Source organism: Mustela nigripes, chromosome X (genome assembly GCF_022355385.1).
Source record: "Mustela nigripes isolate SB6536 chromosome X, MUSNIG.SB6536, whole genome shotgun sequence".
Lineage (NCBI taxonomy): Eukaryota > Metazoa > Chordata > Mammalia > Carnivora > Mustelidae > Mustela > Mustela nigripes.
Genome location: NC_081575.1, coordinates 14,258,427 through 14,276,521, shown reverse-complemented (window position 1 = coordinate 14,276,521; position 18,095 = coordinate 14,258,427). Strand labels below are relative to the sequence as shown.

The window sequence follows — 18,095 nt, the reverse complement described above, 5'->3', positions numbered from 1 at the left end:
GTTGCGAGTGTTAGATTGCAAGTCTTTTCTAAATACAAAACAGAAGAAAAGACCGCAGTGTTTCCTTTGGACTTGAAAATTGCTAGGTCTCCGACTTAGGATAATTTCATGTCCGCCACAGAAAAATGTGTTTTGAAAGAAATCCTGCCCGATAGCACGACGTGCTGTACATGTTTTGTTTTCTGGAGGAGGCTGGAGTGAGGAAAAAAGTGATGCAGAGTGGGGTCTGGGGTGTGCAGAATATTCAGTTCGCCCCTACCCGCCACCCCATGTCCGGACGTTCTCTTTCCCTCCTGCTTCTCTAAGATGGATCCTAAAATTCAGGCTCAAAAGCTTTGCTTGTTTGGCAATGACCAGTTTCACTGATTTTATTTATTGCTTCAGATTTGGGCATGAGAATAAATCTTTTTCCTATTTACTGTTTGAACTCAGTGTGAGGGAACGGATCCCATTCTATTTCCTATCCGTACAGACATGTGGATATTTAGACCAGACCACATACAACTGGGGGACGCATAAAAGAGATTTATTGGTTAATTTACGCTGCCTAATACACATGTAAACCCCAGTAAGCCAACACTGCCGGAGGAGCCTCGGTTATTGCGTAAAATAAGACCCACGACCCCTGGGTTCCAGCTGCCCTGCCTCGGGCCAGCCCGGCGATTCCTTTCTCCACCTGAGAAACGAGGGGACGAGAACTCCTGCCTTCCCTCTCCAGCCTGAGTGCAGGCAAAACTTTTCTTTGCTTTTCTTTTTCGGTCACCACTCCACTTTTAGACACAGCTCCCCAAAGCCCTCGGTGCCCCGAAGTCCTTCCCGGGGTCTCCTCCGAAAAGCCAGTTGCGGGGTGAGGGCTGCAGGTAATCAGGTTGACTTCGCTGTATCATTATTACTCTGACTGCCTAACGGGAGTGGTTGGCTTTGGGGGAGGGGGCTTTGTTTTCATAGGCGGTAAACTTGCTGTCTCTGGAGATATTTTGCCTTCTATCTGTTTCGAGGGCCAAGGTTCCCCCTCCCAAAAAGGAAACCTCCACCGAAACCAAGCCAAAATAGAATCCGAAATGGTCTGCCTCTGTCCTGCTGTTCACAAAGCCCACAGCCTCATCCTCGCGGGGCCATCTGGGGACCCTGCGCCTCCCAGAGCAACGACACCCCCTCAGAGTCGCACACTCGGACTGGGCCGGGCTGTCCCAGGAAGGGCTCCACCGCCCGGGGTTTTGGCCTGGCTGAACCGCCTCAGGTCGGGCCCCTTAACAAGCATCCCCCCTCCCCACTTCTCGGTTGATGATCTAATTGAATTATGCCTTTTTGTTCCAGGGACTACAGAGCACGTGCTGGAGGCAATTAATTATCGGAATGTGGCCATATCAAAACGGACACTGGGCACCGGGTAGGTCAGCAGCCGCAACATCCCCCTGCCCTGTGCCCAGGACCCCTCCCCCCGAAAGGGGCCGGCTGGGCTCCCTTCGCCGCCTTCCTCCCTCGGCCCCTCGCCTCGCTGCCCGCCCTAACTCCCCAACACGCCAGGTCCCAGGTTCTCGGGGTGGGGTGGGGGGGGAGGTTACCTGGCCCGGCTCTCCGCAAACCCTTGCACCAGCGCTGGCCGTGCGAGGGCCTGACAGCCACCCACCCCCTCACCCCCAGCCCGAGCCTCGAGAACCGCTCTCCTCTGCACGGGCGACGGGAGGAAATCCAAACTTTTTCTATGCAACTCCGCGCCCAGGGCCCGTGGGGGTCGGTGGGAGGTGAAGAGAGGTGGAGGGAAGGAAGGATAGAAAGGGCAAAGTGAAAAGAGAGGGGGAAAGAAAGCAAAGCAATCCTCCCTTTTTGTAAACCTGACTGCAGGGAATTCATTTGCATGATTTAGGCATATTTGTTCTTCTCTGAGCACCCCACCTCCCCCACCCCCCCGCAAAGAAACCTTCTGCTGAGCGACATTGAAACTCTTCTTGGAGAGCCTATTTTCAGAAGATGTAATCATTTAAGTCAGTCGTGAACTCACCTTCCAACCTGGGGAGAGAGCTGTGGATGGAGAGGGAGAATTGGGGCGAGTTTGATGGGAGGGGGGGACTACGGTAAGTGTGCTACCGGCCAGGGGCCCCCCCCCCCCCAGCAAAATGGCAAAGAAAGAAGGTGAAGTCTTGGCCTGGCCAGGCGGATTGGGGGGCAGGAAGTGAAAGGCTGCGGTTATAAAGCGCTGCTTGAGGCTGTCTCTCCAAGCGCCTCTGAACTTGATCAGATGTTCCGTTTCCTACAGAGAGATGGCGGCCAGGCTGTGAGGCTGACTCAAGGCACAGACTTTGGGGGCTCAGCCCTGTTCGGGATGTGACAATCACAGTCATCTTTCTGTGGGCCTTTTCTTTCCACTCCCACTCTCTAGCATTCTTTGCAAATGCCCTGCCGGACCAAAAAATGAGTGGATTTATGGCCCTGTCTGAACCTGGCCATTAAGTCTAGAAAGACCTAGCACCAGGCGGGGGGCGGGGCGGGGGGGGGGGCAATGTGATTCAACACACAACTCTGGAAAGTAAATCCTCAAGGGGTGAGAATTCCCTGAGGTCACTACGTGCTTCTCTGGGTAGGAGTAGAAGAGAGCATAGCCTTGGCCGTTCAGAGGGAAGAAAAGTCCACCTCACAGTTCCCATTCCTGCCTACCCCCCCCCCACCCGCAACTTTTGCTTTTGAAAATGTGGAGAATTCAGAGCCGATTACCCCTTGGGTTGGAAACCGCGCGGATCCAGTGTGTGTGTAGTGCGTTCAGTGCGTTGTGTGCGTATGTTGTGTGCGCAGCCTAAGTGTATTCTGTGCGTGTATTTACTCTTGTTGTGTGTTCGGTTTTTTATGTGCCCGTGTTTTTACTGTTCTGTGTGTAGTTTGTTGTCCTACTGGGTTGTGTGTGCTTACTCCTCTGTTTTGCTCTGCGAGTTGTTAACTGCTGCGTGAGTGTTCCCAGCTACGTGCTCGCGTTTACTGTGTTACATGTTTGCTGAGCTGCGGCTGTGTGTCATATGGCGGCGGGGGGGGGGGCAGCGGCGCGCAGAGCCACCACTCACTCACTGAAGAGTCAGCGCTTGGCTCAGACGGAAGTTAAGCGAAATCGGCTCTAACTGTAACCGTTTCTCCTCGTCTGGGCCTCGGACGGCCAGCAGCAGCTCGGGGCCCGGACGGCGAGCTGGCCAGCCCGGGTCCGTACTCTCAGGGCCATCAGGGCCCAGGGTGGCGTGTGGGGAGGACGCGGCTCATGGGCCGCGAACCTGGAACGGCTACGCTCCTCCTAGGATCGGCGCCCAGCGGCCGCCGAGAGGGCGCTTTCTCCGGCTGGTGAGGCGACGGGGGCCCAAGCGGGGCTGGACGGCCAGCGCCGCGCCGACGGTGGGAACGATCCCCGAGGGGCAAAGAGTGCGTTTGGCCAAAGCGGGTACAGCGCGTGAGGGGTGCCTGCCCGCTTCGGGCAGGAGGGAAGCCGGGGAGAGGCCCGGCTCCGCCCCGCCGGCCGCTGACTCCAGCCTGGCTCGGGTTCCCCACAGCAGCGCAAGCTCCGCGGAGCCCACTCGCGGGCGCCCGGCCGCCGCCTCCGCCTCACCTGCCAGGCGCCCCGCCACGGCCCAATCAGCGGCGGTCGCTCGGCTGCGGCTGCCATGTTCCCCGCTCCGCGCTGCCAATCAGCGTGGCGGCGGCCAATGGGCTACGGGGCCGGGAGTCAGGTGACCGAGGGCCAGCTGGCTCCCCATTGGCGCGCGGCGCGCGGCCTCCCGCTCGGTTTATGTGAGAGGAGTGAGTGATTGACTTTATCAGTCCAAGGACATTACTCTGGAGGCGAGGAGGCTGGGACTCGCGCGGCGAGCGGCGAGGACCGAGTCTGCCTCCAGCCCGCTGCCTGCCCGCCGGCCACGAGCCGGCTCGGCTAGTAAGCGCAGCCCAGCCGGGAGGCCGGCGCCCAGAGAGCCTCCCGACCCCGCGGTGCTGCGCTCTCTCGGGGAGAGGAGGGGTGCCCGGGACCGGATTGGCCAACTCCGCCCTCCACTTATTATTTTGCTTATTTTTCTTTGTGCGCTCTTGTTAGTTTGTTAAACCAGATCTAGTCCCAGAGTCTTTTCTCCTCCCTTCTCCCCGCTCCTTCTTCCCCCCTCCTCCCCCCTCCTGCTCCTCTACTTCCCCTCCTCCCTCCTATCCCTCTGCAGGAGACTCTCACAGCGACGGAAAGTTGCAGCCCCTGGCACCGCCTTGGGGGTCTCCCGGCAGTGTCCAGCCGCCGCCACCCCTCGCCGACTACGGCTCTTCGGAGATCTCCTCCTTCGCCCGCACTCTCGCTCAGTTCAGCGGTATCGCCTGTGCCCAGAACGCCCCACCCATGACGATGCTCCTGGACGGAGGCCCGCAGTTCCCCGGGCTGGGAGTGGGCAGCTTCGGCGCGCCGCGCCACCACGAGATGCCCAACCGCGAGCCGGCGGGCATGGGGCTGAATCCCTTCGGGGACTCGCCCCACGCCGCCGCCGCAGCCGCCGCCGCCTTCAAGCTGAGCCCCGCCGCGGCTCACGATCTGTCTTCGGGCCAGAGCTCTGCGTTCACGCCGCAGGGCTCGGGTTACGCCAACGCCCTGGGCCATCACCACCACCACCATCACCACCATCACCACGCCGGTCAGGTGCCCAGCTACGGCGGTGCTGCCTCCGCTGCCTTCAACTCCACGCGCGACTTTCTGTTCCGCCAGCGCGGTTCCGGGCTCGGCGAGGCGGCCTCGGGTGGCGGGCAGCACGGGCTCTTTGCCGGCTCGGCGAGCAGCCTGCACGCTCCAGCAGGCATTCCCGAGCCTCCCGGCTACCTGCTCTTCCCCGGGCTGCATGAGCAGGGCGCCGGGCACCCGTCGCCCACAGGGCACGTGGACAACAACCAGGTCCACCTGGGGCTGCGCGGGGAGCTCTTCGGCCGCGCCGACCCGTACCGCCCGGTGGCCAGCCCGCGCACGGACCCCTACGTGGCCGGCGCGCAGTTCCCTAACTACAGCCCCATGAACATGAACATGGGCGTGAACGTGGCGGCCCACCACGGGCCCGGCGCCTTCTTCCGTTATATGCGGCAGCCCATCAAACAGGAGCTGTCGTGCAAGTGGATCGACGAGGCTCAGCTGAGCCGGCCCAAGAAGAGCTGCGACCGGACCTTCAGCACCATGCACGAGCTGGTGACACATGTCACCATGGAGCATGTGGGGGGCCCGGAGCAGAACAACCACGTCTGCTACTGGGAGGAGTGCCCTCGCGAGGGCAAGTCCTTCAAGGCGAAGTACAAACTGGTCAACCACATTCGAGTGCACACGGGCGAGAAACCCTTCCCCTGCCCCTTCCCGGGCTGCGGGAAGATCTTTGCCCGCTCCGAGAACCTCAAGATCCACAAGAGGACCCACACAGGTAAGGGGGAAGGCAGGCGTGCGCGGGGTTCACCGCGGCGCCGCGCCACGAAGCCCACTAGCCACCCGAGGGAGAGGGGTGGCGACCAAAGAGGGGCGGCGCCCCGCCGGGGCCGTTCGGGAAAGAAGCGCTGTCAGTGTCCCTCCACCTCTCGCCCTTCCCGCCCCGTGGCGCCTTTGCCCAGTTCTAACTTCCCCTGCGGACGGCTCCGCGGGCTCAGGAACTAATTGGAACCTTCTCGCGCCCAGGAACAAACTGGCGCCGCCTCTTTTTGTCTCTCTCTTCTGGGTTACGAGGAAGGGACTCCGAGTGTGATGAGAGCGGATTGCTTACAAGCGACTTAGCTCTCGGCACACATTCGGGGAAGGCGACCATAGAAATGCTAATGAAAACTAACTTTCGGTTACTTCCGCTCTTTTTTACCCTTGATTGGCATATCTCCTAATTAAATGACTGATACTTTTGTCAAACTATTTTTATTTGGAGTTCCAGGTTCAATTCAGCCCTTCGGGAGGAAAGCTAAAGTAGAAAAGGCACCTCAGTTTTCGTGGCTTGTTCCGAACATCTTGTAAAATTGTCCAGAGCCCCCGGATTATATATAGTTTTCTCTTTTCGAACGTTAAGTACGACGACCCGTGCTTTTTAATACTGGTTTAGCAAAACCGCCGCGTTTGAAAGAGGCGAGTTAAAAGGTACAAAGAAGGAACTGAACGGGATTGCCCCGTCCCCGGTCCATTGTCCCGCCCGGGCTGGGTTACATCGCCGAGGTGGCGGCGGAGCGTGGCCACGCGTTGGGAGCCCTGGGCCGGGTGGGATGGAAGCACAAGTTAGGGGAAAGTTTGGAGGAGCCCGAGGCTCCCCCATCCTGCGCGAGAACAAAGGGACGCGCAGGTTCGGGGCCGGCCCTGCCCCGCCCCAGCCCCGACCAACACTCCCCTGCCCAGTAGGCTCAACCAGCGCTTTCCATTTTTTTCTCCAGGGGAACGAGATGCCACGGCCGCCCCCCAGTCGGCGCTCCCTCTCCGGCCAGACCGCCGGGCGCTCCGTCTCCGGCTGCTGGGCCCTAGGAAGCTCCGGGCCCTGATCACATTTTTGCCCCTTTGCGTTTTTGCCTCTTGCAGGTGAGAAACCGTTCAAATGTGAATTCGAAGGCTGCGACAGACGCTTTGCCAACAGCAGCGACCGCAAGAAGCACATGCATGTGCACACCTCGGACAAGCCCTATATCTGCAAAGTGTGCGACAAGTCCTACACGCACCCGAGCTCCCTGCGCAAGCACATGAAGGTAATTACCTCTTTATTAGCGGTCGGCGGTTTATAAAACACTCGGCCCGACACGGGGCCGTGGAACGGAAGCGCCCGCGCTGCCAACCCTGTATCCTCCACGTTAAATCCGATTTGCTCCAGCGGTGACACCTTGAACCCATTTGGGGCACCCGGAGGGGGGGTGTGGAGGAGAGCACAGTTGGGAGAGCACAGTGGGGAGGAGGAGGGAGCAGAGGGAACAATTGGTTGTTTACTGGGAAGCTCTAACCGAGCTCGCCCGGGCTTGAGGTTGTAGTGGCCGCCTCTTCCCCGGCACAGCCCGCGGTGGAAACCCGGAGTACCCGCGCCGAACCCGGGGGTGGGGGGGGTGGTTCATTCGCTCTTCGATTGCCCTGCAGATCAGACAATAGGGCCAAGGAGCGTGGTCTGATTCCCACGCACTCGTCTGAGACCTCGCAGCGCCCGGGGCGCGGGGGCCACCTTAATCCGTACCTGCTTTCCCAAGCCAAAGCGGGCTTGGGGAAACCTGGGCCGGGAAGGGTGTATTTTGCACGCCCCCCAAAGACTAAGTGCTTATCCCACTCCATCCTCGGAGAAAGGGCACGAATAAGACAGGGCGGTGTATGCCTTTTCCGTAATGCCAGTCTTAGGGCTGAAAATTGTCGTGTTGGCGACCATCTCCGGGTTTTCTAGACATCGGTAATATGGAAATTAAAAACAAAAACAAAAAAAAACCCAAATCAGCAGCATTTTTCGTTTAAGTGGGTCACTGGGCGGTCTTGCTCTTACAGTGCTCGAATTCTGCTCTTGTTTTTTGCTTGCACAATGCCAGTTGGAATTATATTCATTATAATATATACATGTTAATTTTAGGTTCATGAATCTCAAGGGTCAGATTCCTCCCCTGCTGCCAGTTCAGGCTATGAATCTTCCACTCCACCCGCTATAGCTTCTGCAAACAGTAAAGATACCACTAAAACCCCTTCTGCAGTTCAAACTAGCACCAGCCACAACCCCGGACTTCCTCCCAATTTTAACGAATGGTACGTCTGAGGACAAACACAAACACAAACCCTGTTAACCATAGAATGGACCAAATGCATTTTAAAAAGGAAACTGAGACCAATCAGATGGAAATGGAGTTTTATAAGGCAAGAGGCCATATATAGGGTTACATCTTGTTAATTGCAATTGTCCAGGAAGGTTTTGGGGCGAGATCCAAAAGTAGCCATGCCCTTTGCTCAGGATTAGAAAATATGTTTTGGCATTTGAAGGATTTAAAAAAAAAAAAAAAAACTCTTTCACTGCTTTTTCCTCCCTCTTCTCTTGCTCTCTGCACACCCCATTCCTCAACTCCTTGAGCTCATTTTAACACTTGTCCTGTTTCTTGAGAGGAAGTTATAGAAGGCTTGTTGGTGATGGTGATGTTAAACTGATGGAAATTCTCCGCCTTAGTGGTGATTGTTTAAACTCTCACAGTCTTAAACCGTGCCAAAGTCCTGTTATGTCTTGAACTTTTCCTCAAAGCATTACACTTGTGAATGTATTTTTGTCTAATGGGGTCGAAACTGTTGTTCAGTATTTTTTCAGGCTGAGGATGTGATGTTACTCTACACAGATTGTGACGTTTAGTATACAGTTGCCTTTTGTAATAACCTTTTTTTTGTAAATACATATCCATTGATGCCATATTTATCGTTTGTAATTTAATTATTGCTACAAGTGCCGGGAACTGAACAATATTTATGGAAAAAAATGTTTTCTAACAAATGCTGTACAGCTTTTGATTATAACTGCTTTAGCATTAAATTTTGTTGTTTTGAAAGAAGAACACAATTTACAGTTTTTTGAACCGACTCCTTTCTCTTGTCTTGTAACAGCCTCCCTCTACAAAGAGGAGACGTAAGCAAATGAAATCTTGTTTGTTGGTATTTATAACTCACTCAGATCCCTTTTTAAATTGTTAAATTATTTTTCTATTGCAGTGTAGATTCCTTACAGTGTCCGTTTCCATCTGGGGGAGACCCTCCTTTCTTTATCTGTAGCTCAGATGGTTGTTTAACTGCGAGTTTAAATGTGTTTGTCCTGGATTTTTGGCATGCAAATCAGATATTACTGATGAGTTCAGTTAGTGGCCATGACATCTCAATCTTGTATTTCAAAGACTGAGAAGCTGGATTTAATCATCCCTGCCCTAAATATATAAACATAAGGTAACCTAATGAGTTTTATGTCCCTTAGTTTTTTATTACCTTACATAAAAATGAACATTGTGGCAGGATGCATGTCTGTGCATTCTGTTGAGATCACCCATTTACATATATATGTTTGTATCTATGACTTATCTAATCTGCCTATCAAATCTATCTAGCTATCTATATATTTTCAAAAGTAAGCGTGTGTCTGAAACAGTGGTGATGAGTAAGGCCAGTTGAGCCGTGCTTACTTATGGTTGAAGTGCTTCTTAAAAGAACCATAGTCCATTTACAGTTTCAGAAGGGCAAAGGCTGATTTGTTTTGCTGTATATAGTTCAATTCATAATTACCAGTTACTCATAACATTTTTATAGCGGTGTAATAACTGCAGCGGTTCTGAAATGATACTATGGAAAGAGGAAAACATTTGCAAAAGATGTATTTTTAAAGTTCATGGTTTGTAGGCACAGATGTCAAGAGCATTGTTTCCATTAAAATCAATAACTGAAAAATGGTTGTTTGCTTTGTGATAAAATATTAACAATCCATTTAATCTTCAGCGAAGCAACTCATTTGGACAAACAGTTCTTTTACAGTTGTTATATGAAAAAAACTGATTATTATATTGGGGGGTTGGACTGGGTAGAGTATGAGAGACTTTTTTTTGGACTAATTTAGGGTGCTGTTTAATATTGAGAGCCCAATCTCTGCATGAATAACCAGCTTGCAAATCAGCAAATAGAGTGGTGGAGATAGGAATTGTAAAGAATTTAGAAATGTAATGAATAGGCTTAAGTACCTCCTTCTCTTGAAGGAGCAATGCTCTAGGTTTTTGGTGGCAGTCAATTTGGTATTATACATAATCACTTTGAATTATAGAATTTTGTTCATTGTTCTTTTTGAAGAAATAAAGTCTTGGCACATCTTATTTATAACATTTTTGTATTTAGTGCCTGATTTTTTTTCATGTTCAAATAAATCAACCTTAAATCGAAATGCTTAGAGAACTTCTGATAATTAAAAGAAACTTTGATTTCCTGGATACAGTTGAAGCAGTCTAAGTTTTCTACTGACCTTTGTCAACAATTACTGACAGTTTCTAATTGCAAATTGCTTTGGATGCAATTTTTTGTTTGTGGAGAATGTTTTTTTTTTTTTTTTCCACTTTCCTCCACCAGTAGACAAGGCAAGGGCCTGAATACCATCAACAGAAAGTTTGGGATGACTTCACAAGTGATGAGCAGGTAACCTGGTCAGTCCACCACTCCTACCCAGACATTCCAATCTTGACCTTGACATTGAGGATGCTGGACCAAATTCCTGTATCAGGATTTTTTCCTTCACTTCAAAGCAGAGGCCGTTTTAAATGCTCAGCAGGTTTGCAGAAGTGTATGTTCATAATATTGGTGCTAAATGTCTTCCAACTTAAATCTAAATAGTGTTTTTCATCTGAAATATACATTGAGGTCCCATAGTTTACGGTTCTCTTCGTGAATTTCGTCTGCACCCCCAGCTTACCCTAATCTTAAATGGGAGTTGACTGGTGGGTTGGTTGCAGGATTCTCTCAGAAACTTGCTTCTCCTCCCTACCAGTAAAAATATTAAATATCTCTTTAGGAGACATAAAGAAGACTTTGATTTTTTTCCTTAGCAGGCTTGGTATTATTCTACTATAAAATTTTACAGTAAAGTGCTGTGTCCTGAGAGGGGAAGATACCAATTAACAATGGCGATGGGCAATATTAAGACAAAGTAAAAGCTTGGCCCCTCTTACATGATTTCCTTTAATTCCGGTGTAGCATCATGTTTCTCCAATAGTTTGTGTCCTCCGCCCTGTCATTTGTTGGCAAGGAAGAGTTTATTTTAGTAGAAAACCTTTCACAGATTTTCTTCTGTAATCTGGCTCTGGGAGTGCACATTTATATTCTTGAATTTTCAGTAAAAACCTTAAAGAGTAAGCACCCCTCCCCAAACAAAAAACCTCGCAGCCCTAAAGATGTATCCGCTGGAAACCAGGAACGTCAGCTGGGCTCTTAGTGATCTACCTGTTATTTTCCTTCTTGCACCTGGTAAGACCTTTGTTAAAAGTCCATTATCTTTTCCAAAATGGGTGGTTTAGCTTAAGATTGCCACTGTTGGGTGGGGAAAGGGGAGGTGTCTATTTCCCAGCAGACAGAAGTCTGGCCTTCCTCCACTTCGGAAGGTTAAAGATCAGGGTCCAGGCTAAGCGGGCAGTCGGTCTCCGCTACTGCGAAGGTTGGAGAGCGAGCAGGGACCGCCTCCACTCACAAAGCCTCCCTGCAAAGTTGTGCTCAGGACCTCCTCGCCCCTCCCCCTTCCTCGCCGCCCGCTGTCCCCTTGCCGCTGCGCTCCTGGCACCCTCTGCTCCCCCCTCCCCCCAAACAGGAGAAAAGTCGAAGGGCCTCTTGCCACTCAAGTTTCTGTAAGAATCGCCACCGGCGTGCCCATGCCCCGAAGGGCGGGTTCTCTCGCCGGCAGCTAGGCTGCATTGCTCGCGGGCTGGCTGACCCTCGAGGCTTTGCCCCCGGGACGAGGCCAGGCGTTTCGGAAGTCTGGGATCCAGCTCCGCGCTGCTCGGGCCCCTCGTTGGGAGGCCCAGGGTCCCTTGCACACACCAAACTCTTGCAAGTCCCGGTCGAGGCCCGGGCCGCGGGGGAGGGGACCTCGCTTCCTAGGGTCAATTCTCTCGCGGTCTCGGCCCGCTGACCCTTTGACCTCCACCTACAGGGCCCTCGGCGGCCGTAAGCCGGCGGTCGCCCGGGTTCCGCGGACGCTTCGCGCCCCATCGCCTCCCGGCCTCATTAGGCCGGCGGGGCTGTAAAGCAGGAATCAGCCGCTGCCTAATCCGGACCTGGGGTCAATACGAGCCCAAACAATGGTGAGCTCTGAAGGCCACAGCGTAGCGCTGGCCGCAAACTTTGTGTTCCATTCATTTTCTCCACGCGGGGGGGGGGGGGGAGGGGGGAGGGAGGAGGGGGTAGGAGAAGGGAGAGAGGCCCTCGGACGCCGGGAGGCCGCTCCGGGCTGCGGGGCCTCCTAGGCGAGCGTCCTCTGGCTTCGGCCCTCCCGGTCTCCTCGCAGGGCCTGGGGCCGGAGGGGAGTGAGGCCCGGGGCCCGGTTGGCGGCCCGCGAGGCGGGGGGCGGGGTGTGTGTGTGTGCGGGGGTGCGAGGGTCCGAGGGCCGGCCCGGAGGGGGCCGACCCCGCGCCGGGAGCAGACTTTGAAGTGGGTTTTTAGCGCGCACGTGCGAGAGCCGGGCCGGGGCCGGAGCGGGGACCCGCTGCGAGGAAAGAGTAGGCTCGGCCCGGGCCCCAACCCCTCCCCCGCTCCCCGTCGCTCCGGCCTTTTCAAGCCCGCCGGCCCCCCCCCTCCGCCCCCTCTCCCGCGCAGGCGCACACCCGGCAGCCGTCGAGCCGCTCCCGCTGCCGGGGGGGGGGGGGGGGGGGGGGGGTTTAAAACGCCGCTTTGCAGCGCCGCGGCCTCGGCGGAGCGGGGAGGGAGGGGAGGAGAGGGGTGTGGGGAAGGGGGTGGTTTTGGGGCGGCTCTCGAGTGATGAACATGGCGGCCGGATGCGAACCCCCGCGGAGCGCAGCAAAGCGCTGACTGCGGGCTGCCGAACTGCTGTGTGCTTTAAACTCCCTCGTTATTCCTCGGCTCCGAGCGCCTCGCGGGGGAATGTAGGTCGTGGCGGCCGAACGTAAAACTGGAAAAAAAACGGAAGCGAAGAAGTTCTTCCAGGGCATTCTGGGCGTGGGAAGTTGGCGAGCCTTCTGGGGGGTTGGGGCTCCCAGGGGACTTGGACTTGAAGCCCGCTGGAGGCCGCCCCAGCCTCCTGTCCCGACCGAAAACCTCCCCTCCGGGCCCTCCGGGGTGGGGGATGCCATTTTGAGTTCTCGTGCGGGTGGGAGCCCGCAGCCAGTCCGAGCCCCCTCAAAATGCTAATGAGCGGACGCTTTCTCCTCCAGGACAATGGCGGGGCCCGGGAGGGGAGCACGCAGGTACCGTTTCCGTGTAGAACGGGCCATTGCGCGTTCGAACCCTACAGCTGGAGCCCCGTTTTCGGCATATCTCATTTAAACGTGGGCCTTTGAGAAATGGCACTGTCGCAGCTTTTGTGTGTGCTGGAACAGCTGGTGATCCTACGCTAAGGTGGGGGGGCAAAAAAGGTCACAGTCCCGAAAACTTTCATTCAGCTTTTGCTTAACTGCCTAAATCCTGGCGGGTGAAAGAACCCCTGGTAGCTTTGGGATCTCGAGCTCGTGGGTTATTTTTTTTTGTTTTGTTTTGTTTCGTTTTTCCCTGCAGAAAAGATTGCAGATTCACCTTCAGATGTGTGTTTCGGGAGGACAAAAAAAAAGTGCAATAGGAAGGTGTAGCTGTTGCCCCCCGCCTCCCCTAGGAAAATAAGCGGCAAGAATTCTTTCAGGTTGCGTCTTCGTGGAGGCCAACAGCTAAACGAAAAGGCAGCCTTTTGGGGGCTGCCCACTGTCCAGCATTTGGGCACCTGAAGGTGTGGGGCAGTTCCCGGGGGGCCACCTTGGGAACGGCGCAGGTGGGTGGGCAGGTCATTAGCAAAGCTGGCCCAGATTTGGGGGGAAATCTGCAAAACAGTGCCTTTATCTGCAGAGAACAATTGATGGGGTTGTCTTTCCTCCTTTTCAGTGCACAAAGAAGACGGCTTTGGAGCAAGAATTTGGAATATGCGTTTAAGTTGTCGTGCTTTGCATTGGAAACCCCTGGGCAATTAAAATAATAAGCATGCCTTGTAGTATTTTCTGTTCTTTTCTTATGTGTAATTTCTGCAAGTCAAAGGGGCTACAGCCCCTTCTGCAGTTTGGAAACTTGTTTTGAAATTGCCACCAAACAGATCTTTTTTTCCCCCCCTTCGGTTGAAGTTTCCTTCCCGGGCTGAGCCACTCCCCCCCCACCCCCTCACTGGAATGGAGTATTGACATCTTTGAGAGATCAAAGGAAGTAGATGGTGCTTGGTCTATACTTTATTTTTCCATGCTGTAGTTTGAACCCTGAGCTTTGAGCTTTTCCCTGGTTAAATCTCTTGGTACCGAAAGTGTGAAAAATGAAAAGTTCATTAACTTAAAAAAGCTTTAGTTAATGGTGAGGCAGTTTGTCTAAGAACTGCAGAGCCCGGATTGTCTCTTAAATTGACATTAAAATCAAGCTAAAGATGCGCTGGTGGAGCTGGTGGACCGTCTCCCCTGGATACCTGCGGTGTGCTTTGGGTCATTTGATATGGTAAAACTGGCGGATTTGCATAGGAGTTCTGTGAATGGAATTTCTGCAAAACTGGATGAGGGATCAGTTGGTGAACTCTTTTATTTGTTTGAGGACTCTGAAGGGCACTGCTTCTCCCACTGAGGCTTGGTTTCTATCATAACCATTGAAATTTACAGCTTGAAAAACACAAAGTTTGCAGAAAGCATGAAAAGGGGGAGTGGTCCAGAATACTTGGACTCATAACACGGGAGCAAAACTTCTTTGAATAGGATTCAAGAAACTCTGGTTTCAACAAAATCCCTTAGAGCGAAAGAGAATCTCTGTCTTTAAAAATCACGTAACAGCAAACAATTTTGCATATTTTTAATGCAATGACAGTTCAACCTGTTGACAGTAATCCGATGAACAGAGAGAACTGTGAGCTGATGGTAAATGTAGTAAGAGCCGTCAGCAGATGGCAAGTTTATTATGTTCGATTCCCTAATAGGATGTGTATGTTGTCTAATGTGTTGCGTTGAAACACAACGTCCTTGTAAAGACCATTTGAACGTGTGGTGTTAAAAAGAAAAGATGCCCTTGTGTTCTATTCTAAACTAGCATTTCTAACAACATATCCAGTAACAGTTTAAGACATTTTTCTAAGAGTGCATATAGCCTGTTTTGACCTATCTGCAGTTCACTTTTTGTTCTTTTGCCAGTGTTGTCCTGCTTGGTATCCGGGACAGTCTCTAATTCCTGACGAAGAACTTGATACTGACGTTGGTATGCAGCAGCCAGCCCTCCATAACACTACCTATCCTAAATGCAGGGTTAATGCCGAACCTACTGTGCAAGAAATGATTTACTGATGAGGTTTCAAAGAAAACCACATCAATTTGGATGTCTGTTACCTTGAAGTGATCATTTTAAGAGTAGTAGCTTCTTACCTAGGTTAAAAAAAAAAGACTATTTTCTTCTTTTGGTGTATTCCAGTCCGTGTTGAGCAATCATTTGTGAAATGGAAAAGCAAAAATGCCCCCTCCTTACCACCCCCCCCCCGCACTCCCTGCCGCTTTAGGCTTCTAAGTGGGAAGATGGAGGGGAAGACTGGCCTAACCCAGTGTGTATTATCTCATGCATTGTGTTGACCTTGTTGAAAATCTCTTTCAAATATCTGCATTCCACGTGTAGAGCTCAAGTGTTTAAAACTAGAAACACGAATGCTTGTTTTGTTCATTTTGTATGCTTGTGTCCAAAAAGCCGTACCCAGGATCCCTACAATTGTTGTTTGACTTAAATAAAACCATTAAAATTTTTTGCGATCATTGTTTTATTATGGTGACAACTCAAAACTCCTAAATACTGTTGATTGACCTGTTGAATTGGGACAATTTATATATAGCTGGGCTTTCACGGAGCAGTAAACCTGCAAAAACCAACCAACCAATCCACTGAACAAATGTCAAGCAACTGTTTTGAGCTCACTGTGTTTTCCCAGAGGGACTCGGGGCCAGGTGCCAGGGAAGTCGGGAAAAATGCAGAGTCGAGGATTGATAGGGGTGATTAGAAGGAAGCATGGGAGTTGGGAGGACCAGGAACACGGGCACACCAGTCTTTGGGTGAGCAAGAGAGAGAAAGACAAAACTAAAGATGGCCTTGGAGAAGAAAGGAGGGCCTCTGGAGAGCAGACATAGCACATCACATTACGTGTCTATTATTCTGGGGCCCCAGAGTGGTTCTTGGGGTAGACAACTTGGCAACCATTGATTAGGACACTTACAGAATCATGGGATATAGGTGTTATTAAAACACAAGTTGTCGTTAATTAACTGTAGTGTTAGAGAAGATGAAGATCCTTCAGAGAAATTCTTGGAACTCCAGATACTTGATTTCTCATTTTAAATTTAACATCCGTAATCTAATGTAATCTGCGAGTGGCCATCATTCTATTTATTTGACGTGATTACGCTGTGATGAGGTATTGTAAATTGCAGCCCCAGAGAGTATATTGCTCTTGGTTCTTTCGATCCCGTTTTATTAAAATCTCTAAGTAGACTGATGATACTGTAATTTTTAAGTAGTGGGAAAACGGCTCATCTCCCTCTGATTTTTGTTGTTCATTTACATCAAGAGTGGGAGTATAGGCCAGTCAAGGAAGCCTATCATTCTTTGATTTTCAGCTCCCGAAAATTGGACATTTTTATATCCCCTTAGAACAATGCTAGTAGAATTTTTTGTTTTGTTTTTGTTTTTGTTTTTAAGAATAAGAACAGTGTTCTTTCAGACAGGCAGCAGAGTATTATAATGGGATTACTCAAAAAGCCTTTGGAAAGGTAGACTACAAAATTGTGCATAAGCCTGTTGGTTATTCTAAGGATTAACGAAAAAAGTCCATAGAGAACCTGGCACACAGTCATCCCTGAACAAGTGAGAATTCCCTTCTTTTCCTCTTGCAGGTAGCTATTGTTGCTTTTGGGTAGTTTCCTAGTTTTAATATTACGGATTATTTTGCTAAAAACACGCGCGATTTGTACTGGGGTACAAATGAATGCAGTTTTCAGGGACTAGATGGAGACTTAGGGTATATAAGAAATACTGCATTTCATAAGCATAATTGCTAGATTGGGCATGTGGGTTTATGAACATAGCTATGAATATTTAAACACGGAAAATTAAAGTGTTATTAAATGCCTGTTGTTCGTTATCTTCCAATGAATACACTTATTCTTAGATAAAAATAAGTCGTGTACTTAAAAATCTGTAAACATAGTAATTTAGTGGTTTTACTTTTAATGTGATAAAATTTTGCTTTAGTCAACAGCTCGATTCTTAACTACGTCTAAAGCAAATGACAATTTTACAATGTGAAAATTGGCATTCACGTTTAACAAAAAGATTAAATCGTATGATGTCTTAAATTATTCAGTTTCCCCCTACTAAATTTATGTTAGTATTATGCGGATGTGACTGTAGAATAATGAGGCCGATTTTCTTATGAGGCTTAGAAGCTAGCTTTGGAAGCGATTCTCAGAGAAGGGTTCCCAAAATGTTTTGACCGATGTCAGCATCCTCAGCGGAAGTTAGGGACTCCCGAGGTGGTGGCCTCACTTAAGATAAAAACACAAACAACGGCCGCCAGTCTTAATATTTTATGGTCATACTTTTGGTTTTCTTGTGTTTTGAAAGGATTCCCTGATTATTTTATGTTAAAACTGAGGCCTGAATGAAAGTAAAGAAATGCTCTATTACAGCATTATGAAATGCATTTTTTTTTCCTCAGGGATGGGTCTATTCGTGCAGTAAAGGCAAGCAGAAACACCAAACACACTAAGCTCTTTCCGGATGAACTGAGTGGGAAGTCTTCTTTCCTTCCCACTTATTTTGGGCGCTTGGAGCATCCCAGAGCGGTCGTACTGCTAAATGATAATGGCTTTGGTACAGAGGTCTGGAGGACTTTTCATTACACTTTCCTAAACTAGTTTACCACTTTTGTCTGTTTCTTTCTGACTTTGCCCCATTAGATGCAGGGGTTGGCCGTGTTCAGTTTGTTTGGCGTATTGGTTCCTTAGTAAGAGTGAGGTTATATTCAATGACCAATTCCAAAGCCAATGTCTAGTGCAGTGCTGTAGTGCCTCCCTTGGCCAGATCCTCCTACAGGTGACATTAGTCTAGAGTCTCAAGGATCAAATCAGTCAGCAGGGCTTTCCGGGTCTTCCTGTAAAATAGGAAGGTGGTGGCGGGGGTGGTCAGAGGCAGGCAGAAGAACACCCTCTTTGATTTAAAGGAGAGTTCCTGCTCCTGTTGCCTTGCCTTCGGAAAAAAAATCCTTTTTGTTTTTAATCAGATCATCTGAAACCTCATTGGTGAAATGAGAAAAATGTCATTGCCAACAGTTCCCTCCATACACGTCCCAGAGTCAATACCAGGCAATTTGTGCTACAGACAAATAAACGCCTTACAACATTTTACTAGGAATTCAGTGCATAGGACTTGT

General features: G+C 50.8%; 1 protein-coding gene across 5 annotated transcripts; it reads left to right on the top strand.

Annotated features, from left to right (window-relative positions):
* Nucleotides 1–1,321: 1,321 nt before the first annotated feature.
* Nucleotides 1,322–15,393, top strand: ZIC3 (Zic family member 3). Of its 5 annotated transcripts, none has more exons than XM_059385543.1 (4): nucleotides 1,322–1,390; nucleotides 4,182–5,405; nucleotides 6,527–6,690; nucleotides 14,821–15,393. In XM_059385543.1, exons 1-4 carry the CDS (start codon nucleotides 1,357–1,359, stop codon nucleotides 14,968–14,970), a joined length of 1,572 nt encoding a protein of 523 aa, XP_059241526.1. In that variant the 5' UTR covers nucleotides 1,322–1,356; the 3' UTR covers nucleotides 14,971–15,393. The 5 variants fall into 5 exon arrangements, with proteins under 5 accessions (XP_059241526.1, XP_059241525.1, XP_059241528.1 ...); XM_059385542.1 differs by lacking the exon at nucleotides 14,821–15,393 and adding an exon at nucleotides 7,545–9,763; XM_059385545.1 differs by lacking the exons at nucleotides 1,322–1,390; nucleotides 14,821–15,393 and adding exons at nucleotides 3,377–3,399; nucleotides 7,545–9,763.
* Nucleotides 15,394–18,095: the final 2,702 nt, after the last annotated feature.